Raw genomic sequence first — 8,990 nt, forward strand, 5'->3', positions numbered from 1 at the left:
TGGAGCCACTAGAGACATTTCTCCCCGCCCTCTGAAAGAGTCATTGGAACGAGCAAAAGTGAGATTTGGAGACCCTTGACACTACAGAACCAAAAGCTTGCTCAGGGTCTTCAAAGCTCACTAGTTGCCTTTTTCTGCAGGAAAGAGTGAAAGGAGAAACCTCAGGGCAGAACTGGACCAAGTGCTTCAGCTGACCCCTTTTCATAGGTTCTGTCCAACTGAATAAGAGAATATTCACTTTGATTGTTCCCAGGAATGGGTGTACTGATCCCGAGATAGCTAAACCAATGGCCCAGACTGAATCTTTACTAGGAATAGTGTGCTATGAAAGTTATAAAAGATCTTTTGCCCCTACTAGAAGAACTTCACTTTAAGATCTTTATACGGACAAGGAAGATGTTAGGTCAGGAATATGCCCTAACCACAGGCAAATTCCTGTGACTCATCCTTGACTAAATTAATTCTTCTTCTTCATTGCCTGAACCTTGGAGCCAAGCTTCTGAAGGTCCAAGTACAAATTGCGCTTCAGGATTGCACTGCTGCAGAGCATGGCCCCTTGCAGGGCCCCCATCAGGCCACAGGTGAAGACATCCTGACCTAGGAGGTAAGAGCAGCATCCAGCCAGACCGAGGGAGGGACACGGGCACTCACATTCTACTCTTGAAGCTGAGCCTCCCAGACACTAGGACAGGACCAGGACATGCAGCAAGGGACAGTAGGCCTGAGGACAGGAGTTCTGGGTGACGGCAGCCGGGGGAGTGGGAAGGAGTCTCAGGTCATGGCAAAATGAGGCAGTGCGTACCTGTCAGGTAGAGGTTGGGAATGCAGCTTTGAGCCCTCATGGATGCCATCGCACTAGGATGTAGGCGGCTCAGGTCATGGTCAGCACCATAGACAGCACCTCGGGGGGCAGCCAGAAAGAACTGATTGGTCAGCGGGGACCCTCCGGTTACACTGTCCACCTAAGGGTGAAAGAAAGGCCGTCACAGGGCAGGAGTGGAAAAGCCCCAGAGGCCCTGTTCTGTCCTTGTGTTCCCTGGGGCTGTTACTTCAGGCTTTTTTCCCCTACCCGAAGGAAGGAGTGGACATGGAGCTTTGTCACCACCACCACCACATACTCTGCCCCCCTACCTGCCCCTCCAGCTGGGGGAACTGCTTCAGGACCACCGACACAGAGGCTTCAACAAAGGCATTTTTGAGGGTCTCGTAGTCACTGCTCCGCTTTCCCTGTGGCTCCTCCTGCCACTCCTCAAACCACTCATAGACCGTGGGAATCAGCACAATCATCGTGGAGCGGTCTGGGAGGCAGAACTGGGGTTACTGCTGCTCAGTCCTATCCCTGCTCCCGCCCCCCTCATCCCAAGCCCCTTTCCTCCACCAGGAGCCCAAGTCCCACCTGGAAATCGGTCCTCCCACGTTGGATCCTTAACTGAGGGAGAAGCAATAAAGAGAAAGGGGATATGTGCTGGAGCCTTGTCCCTGGGTAGGGAGTAGTAACGTTCCATCCTGCAGTGAGAAGAGAGGGGCTGCCATCCTGCCTCTTTCCTCAGAGCCCCCTACTAGCTAGGGACAATGCAGCCCAGAGGAAAGCACCCTCAGTACATTCCTGTCTGTTTCTTCCCCTTGCACCAGGTAGAGGGGGCCATGTGGAATCTGGACCTGTACTGACACCTCCTCCCTACACACACATACACACATATAGGTCTTACGCCTTGTCCATGTCTGTGTCAAAATAAACATAGTAATTGGTGGAATCCAGACCCAGGTCCTTCTTGGTGCCTCGTAGACAGATGAAAACAGAGAAAAAACCCAAGCTGGGCCGCACCGAGGACAGCTGTTTCTTCACATCTGTCAAAGGGAATTAGGGAGAACTGTTATGACCTGTGGCCAGAGATGGCCGCTCCCTACAGCTTATCACCAGCCTGCCTAGGGCCCAGCCCATCTGCTCAGCTGACTTGCCGGTACAGACACCAGCCCACACTCCTATTTCCCCATCTCCACTCACATGTTGTAGGGGCAAAAAGACCGCAAATTTTTTATGTTATTGTTGTGTACCGCCGAGTCAGTACTGACTCATAGCGACCCTACGCACAACAGAACGAAACACTGCCCGGTCCTGGGCCAACCTCAAAATTGTTGCCACACTTGAGCCCATTGATGCTGCCACTTTGCCAATCCATCTCGCTGGGGAGGCCCTCCACCTAACCAAACATTATATACTTCTCCAGTGACTAGTCCCTCCTGACAATATGTCCTAAGTATGAGAGACCAAGTTTGGCCATCCTGGCCTCCAAGGAGCACTCTGGCTGCACTTCTTCCAACACAGATCTTATTATATTGATTCTTTTGGCAACCCATGGCACTTTCAATATTCACCTCTGACACCATAACTCAAGAGCATTAATCTATGGTCTTTGTATTCACTGTCCAGCTTTTGCAAGTATATAAAGTTATTGAAAATACCATGGCTTGGCCCAGGCTCACCTTAGTCCTCAAGCTGACATCTTTGCTCTTCATCACCTTAAAAAGGTCTTGTGCAGCTGATTTGCCTAATGCAATACGTCCTTTGATTTCTTGACGGCTGCTTCCGTGAGTGTTGATAGTTGATTCAAGAAGAATGAAGTCCTTGACAGCTTCAGTCTTTCCTCCATTGATAAGAATGTTGTTTATTGGTCCAGTGGTGACTATTTTTATTTTCTTTACATTGAGATGCAATCCATACCAAAGTCTGTGGTCATTGATCTTCATCAGTAAGTATTTTAAGTCCTCTTCATTTTCAGCAAGCAAGGTTGTATCATTATTTTACAGAGACTCCTTTATTAAGTCTTCAACAGAACAAAGATCATCCAGAGGAGGGATACCACTATCGCCTCATGCTGATGGTCTGCCTCATCCAGATGATTTGTGTCTGTCTTCTCTTTATCCCATTTAAGAGTCAATAAGGAGGGGCGGGGCTTGCTGGCAGATAGGGTAGAGGTGCAGTGAAGATCTCGGTCAGCAATACCTCAGAATACCAGACGAAGTGGGTTCAGGGCAGAGCTCCAAAACTGAACCACTTATCTAGGAATATGTTTAAAGTTTGAAGGCTTATAGCTAATGGAACTTGTAGTGGAAGTAAGAAATCTCGTACTTTAGAATATGCCAGGCTTGATGACCAAATACTTCGTTTTGCTTTGTTCAGACTTTCTTTTTGGTATCTGTTCATTGCCCCCCCCCCCCCACTGTTTGCACACCTCCTTTCTGGTGACTAGAGGGAGTGCCTGAGCAAGTGGATACCCCCCACCCCAACCACTGGGGGGGTTCTTCTGCAATGCATGCGCACAGGTGTTCTCAGCACTTAAACCTGGCCCTGAACTGTTTATTAATAGGAAAAGGCCAGAACAAGGGGTGTGGAGACAGAGAGAGAGTTTAAAAACAAAACAGTCTGAAAATTAAATCCTGAGGTACAGCATAACAACCAACAGTGGCATCTTGAAATTTATCAGGTGACCTTAAAGGCAAGAAGCTGAAAGAGGATATTAAAATCATACTCATAATAGCTCACAGATTTTTTTTTTCTTCTCTCCCTCTTTTCTACAATTACACACTACAGTACCCAATCTAGTTTTTTGTTGTTGTTTTTAAAATTTTTTTGTTATTGTTTGGTTGTTTTTTGTTCTCCCTTGACCCTTTGAGAGAATCTTTCTCTCCCTATATTACCCAAAAAGAGACAGCAATTGCTACCATATGATCCTATGCATAGAAAACCCCAAAGACTCAGTAAAAAAGTTACTAGACCTCATTAGAAGATTCAGCAAAGTGGCAGGATATAAGATCAACATACAAAAATCAGGTGGATTCCTCTATACCAATAATGACAGTGCTTAAAAAGGACATTAGGAAAGCAAGACCATTTACAATAGCCGCCCAAAGTATGAAATATCTAGAAATAAATGTAACCAGAGAAACAAAAGACCTATACAAAGAAAACTATAAAACACTACTACAAGAAACCAAAAGAGACCTATAAAAATGGAAGAATGTGCCATGCTCCTGGATAGGAAGAGGTTGCACACTTTGGTACCACATTGTTTTTTTTTTTCTTTATAAGAAAGACTGAGTACTCCACACTGCACAATAACTCCTCCCAGGGTTTTAACTTTGTTTTATTTTCAAAACCAGGTCCAATGAGCTTTCTGAACAGCTGGTGTAGCTACAGAAAAACCAGCTTCCTTCAGAGAGCACTGCTTTTGGCGGGGAGGAGGAAATCCCTTCATACTTGAACATTTTCTAATTGCGTATTTATTGTATTCTGGGGTATGGCGTAAGTACAGAGAAGCCATCACCTCAGATGGCAGCTTTTTAAAAGATTTTTTTTTTTTTCCTCAACACCATGATTCCTTTAACAACATGTTTTCCAGCATTCCCAGGTAGGCCAATGTATGTCTGGTTCTCAATTCCAACAGTTTAATGAAGATATAAATAAAATGCTAAGTTCTACCTTTAAACAAACAAAAGAGTGAAAATACAGGGTCTTCAACAGAACATGAGGTGTTCTGCTCCCATAAAGATTTGCAGCCTTGGAAACCCTGTGCAGAGTCACTATGAGTCGGAACTGACTCCACAGTACTTAACAACACACTAACAGAACATGGGAACACTGAATGGTTTAAAATTAAAAAAGGAGTGCGACAAAGTTATATTCTTTCACCATACTTATTCAACCTGTATACTGAGCAAATAATGAAAAAACAGTTATATGAAGACAAACGTGGCATCAGGCTTGAAGGAAGACTCATTAACAACCTGTGATACGCAGATGATACAACCTTGCTTGCTGAAAGTATAGAGGACTTAAAACATTTACTGATGAAACTAGATGTGATCCTTCAGTATGGATTACATCTCAATGTCAAGAAAACAAAAATCCTCACCACTGGACCAATAAACAACACTCTTACCAATGGTGAAAAGATTGAAGTTGTCAAGGATTTCATTCTTCTTTGATCAACTATCAACACTCAAGAAAGCAGCAGTCAAGAAATCAAACGACGTGTTGAATTAGGCAAATCTGCTGCACAAGGCCTTTTTAAAGTGTTGAAGAGCAAAGATGTCAGAGCTTGAGGACTACGGTGTACGTGATCCAAGCCATGATGTTTTCAATAACCTCATATGCATGCAAAAGCTGGAGAGTGAATAAGAAATACCGTAGAAGAATTGATGCTTTTGAGTTATGGTGCTGGAGGAGAATATTGAAAGTGCCATGGGCTGCCAAAAAAACCAATAGATCAGTTTTGGAAGAAGTGCAGCCAGAGTGCTCCTAGAAAGCCAAGATGGCCACACTTGGTCTCTCATACCTCAGACATATTGTCAGGAGGGACCAGTCACCGGAGAAGAATATCATATTTGGTTAGGTGGAGGGTCAGAGAAAAAGAGGAAGACCCCCAATGAGATGGATTGGCCAAGTGGCAGCATCGATGGACTCAAGCGTGGCAACAATAGTGAGGTTGGCCCAGGATCAGGCAGTGTTTCGTTCTGCTGTGCATAGGGTCTCCATGGGTCGGTACTGACTCAATGGCACCTAACAACAATATAAATTACATTGGATTGTAGGCTTTCTTCTCCCCTACAACACACTTATGTTCTAACACCCAGTGGTATCCCGTCCCAGCTCCAACCACTTTAAGCTGGCTCTTGGGACTTGTGGTGCACAGTCCCAGGCCATCTGCCTCCAATCTTCATGCCTCTGACAGAGGAGGAGGACAGGGCAGTACTGTGGAGCAAGGAGCCCCCGGCAGACAGCCCATGACCCTGGGGCCCAAACTGCCAGACCCAGTTCTGAAAAGGGACACCCACTTGTTACTTCACCCCAAGGACCATCCCCAGCACCCGCACTTAACAAATGTTTATGGACCTAAAATGTATGGGCCCTCTGCTAAGGCCCTGGGGATACTATAAGGGATCAGATTGCTATGGTGCCTGGCAATGGAAAAAGACTTTGCTGAAAGGAGATGTCTAACTGTTGGAAGTGATGAAGAAGAACTGAGCACTATAGATCTGATTCATAGTGACCTTGTATAGGGTTTCTGAGAAGCAGTTGGTGGGTTGGGACTGCCAACCTTTCAGCCTAGTGCTTATATTACACTGCCAGACAAGTAGGTGCCCATATAAACCATCATTTCAAAACACCCTTAAGAATGAAAGAGAATGTTATTAATAATTATACCAGTGGTTATGAGTCAGGCTTGCTAATCTCACCATCAGCAGTTCGAAACTACCAGCAGTTCCTCAGGAGAAAGAGGACACTCTCTGCTCCCGTAAAGATTTATTAGCCTCAGAAACCCTATACAGGGTCTCTGTGAGTTGCAATTGACTCCACAAACACATAACCACTAGGTAAACAGGCAAAACCTAACAGTCACCCACCTATGCGAGCAGTATGAGGAAGAGCACATGGGTCTCCTCCGCCCCCTCCTCACAGATTGCCATTTAAAGCCTTAGGCCCAGATGGCCAGCCTGCTCCCTCTCCAGAGGCACAAAAGCAGTCACAGTAAAGCACTGAGGGCTGCCCCATCTCAAGCACCTACTCGCTGGTTCCTAGCCTCCAGGGTTAGGGACCTGCTGGCCCCCTCTCCAGGTGGCACAGAAGTTGGCCCAGAAACGGAATCCCTGCGTCTTCAGAGGTTCCTTAGACAGCAACTAACTCCACCTCACCCCTCTCCACCCACCCTTGCCCTCCTCTTTTCAAGTTTAGAAGTGGCCCAGCAGCTATAGGTCTTCCCCAAGCCATCCTAGTAACCCTCCTCAAGACTCAGCAGTGGGATTTCAGAAAGAACTGCCCTGTTCACAAAGACTCCCCTCCATCCACCCTTCGCCCCAACGGGCTCTGCCTTTTCAGAGAGAACTGGGAGAAGCCTTCCCCCTTGCACACCTGAGCTCTCTGAGCTAAGTCTCATCACTGCCACTGTCTCAAATGTTCTCAAACTGGGATTCATCTGGGGCAGTATCCAACTCCCCACCCCACCCAAGAGGGACAATAAGTCCTTCAGGTAGTGTGGGCTAGCACCATTAGACTATTGGAAAGTGAAGTTACATAACATGAAAAGTAGATCTGGATGGTTAAGGGGAGGTTGGCCTGAGTGTGCTGCCTGGAGCCTAGCTATCTGGAGCTCCAGGCAGAATAAGGGGCCACTGGGCCTGCCAGAGGACAGTGCAGGGCTCAGAGGTAAAGGAAGGAGGCAAAAACTACAAAAGACAAAGCCTACAGGTCTTCCCACACCTTACGCTGCAGCCCTGGAACTAGGCAACCTCTGCTTCGCCCCACTCAGTTCACCCAGTTGCACACTGAGGAGGCCACTGCTGGCAACAATGCTGCATGAGGCCCAGCTAAGGGAGGCAAAAGTGCTGGTTTTCTAAGGCACACATCCTACTCCTGAGAGACAATGACACCTGCCATCCCACACAGCAGCCCTGCAGCTCCTGCACTCCTCCACCGTGCTCCATCCCAGCTGTGCTGAGCTCTTTATTGCCTCCCACCCCAACCAAAGACCCCTTTTCTCTTACCACTTCACAATCCCAGAGCCTGCCCAGTGGCTGACTTTGCTCATATCAAACCAGTAGCTTTGTGTTGTACGATACCCTGAGTCCATTTCAATATGGTAACTTCTCACCTAATTAGTTCAGCCACTTGGTGCCCTGTGGGCTCTTCCTGGTCCCCTACTTACCCCTTTTGGTGAGGCCTTTGCTCTGGAAACCCCACATTTCTCAGGCCACATAACGTACCAAGAGCCTAAGCTTTCAAGTCAAGCTTTGCCACTTTCAACTGAGTTATCTTGGGAAGTTACGTCACACGTATGGACCTCAGTTTCTCCAGTCAAACATTCCAATGTGACTGTGAGGATCAAATGCAACGAAAAAGGTCAAGCCTCTCACAGATTTATCCACGGTGTTATGGATTGAGTTGTGTGTGTCCCCACCAACTATGTGTCAAATTGGTTAAACCAAGAGTCTCAGTAAGCCTATGTGTTGTAAATCCTAACTTCTATGATGTAAATATTGGATGTTCTGGTGTGGCACTGTGGGTTAATGTACTGGACTGCAAAGTCTGTTTGAACCTTAGAGTCGGCAGCTCAGGCTCACCAGGTGTTCCTCAGAAACCCTTTACAGGGAACCTCAACAGCACTTAACAATAACGATGTAAATGAGGCAGCATTAGTGGTGGCAGGATATAATCTACAAGATGAAGTTGCATCTTGTAGTATTTCTATTATAGCAGCACTAGCTAAGACACATTTTTGTTAAGTGCCATCGAGTCACGTTTGACTCACAGTAACCCTGTAAAGAGCTTCCAAGGAGCAGCTGGTGGGTTTGAACCGGTGACCTTGTGGTTAGCAGTTCAGCACTTAACGTACAATGCTACACCAGGACATGGGACACCCATGAATATGCTTACCTGCCCTCCACAAAACCAGGCTTTTTTAAAAAGACACAGGCTGTCAGAGATGACTGCATGGAAGTATATTTTTACATGGGTTCCAAATTTTGAGCATGAGTTCAAGGAATAGAAGAAAGCCAGAAAGATACTCCTGCAGCCTCATCCCTAATAAGGACCTGGGGTCCTGAAAGAGGCAAGAACCCATTATTTTTGGATCTCAAATAAAGTATACTATTATATCTATCCACTCTTCTCACCAGCTCTAGCTTCCCAACTCATACTGTTAGAGCAATCTCTTACTCAAAACAAATAAGAAATTAAGAAAGGAGGTGGATTTTATACCACAAACACATTGAAAACCCAAGAGCTGTTCCTTTGGGACTCTACTCACCATTACTATTAGATGATCTAAGATCTAGAGAAACTGGAAACAGGCAATTTGGAATAAAGACTTAAAAAGGAAAGGGAAAAAGGAAACAAGTGTAAATTGCAACAATATGAAGAGCTTGACCTATATTTATGGATGTAGTAGCTCAAAATACCAAGTGAGAACAAAACCAACAGCCTATATTACTCT

General features: G+C 46.1%; 1 protein-coding gene across 1 annotated transcript in view; it reads right to left on the reverse strand.

The window, feature by feature from the left end:
• Positions 1-457: 457 nt before the first annotated feature.
• Positions 458-8,990, reverse strand: part of RETSAT (retinol saturase (all-trans-retinol 13,14-reductase)) — a 26,395-nt gene continuing 17,862 nt past the window's right edge. The window contains exons 7-11 of the mRNA XM_006866591.1: positions 1,710-1,848; positions 1,397-1,506; positions 1,132-1,298; positions 803-962; positions 458-597 (exon numbers count right to left, since the gene is read on the reverse strand). Coding sequence (XP_006866653.1) covers positions 458-597; positions 803-962; positions 1,132-1,298; positions 1,397-1,506; positions 1,710-1,848 — 716 coding nt within the window. The remainder of the gene's footprint in view (positions 598-802; positions 963-1,131; positions 1,299-1,396; positions 1,507-1,709; positions 1,849-8,990) is intronic.

The sequence above is a fragment of the Chrysochloris asiatica genome, unplaced genomic scaffold, assembly GCF_000296735.1.
Source record: "Chrysochloris asiatica unplaced genomic scaffold, ChrAsi1.0 scaffold00093, whole genome shotgun sequence".
NCBI lineage: Eukaryota > Metazoa > Chordata > Mammalia > Afrosoricida > Chrysochloridae > Chrysochloris > Chrysochloris asiatica.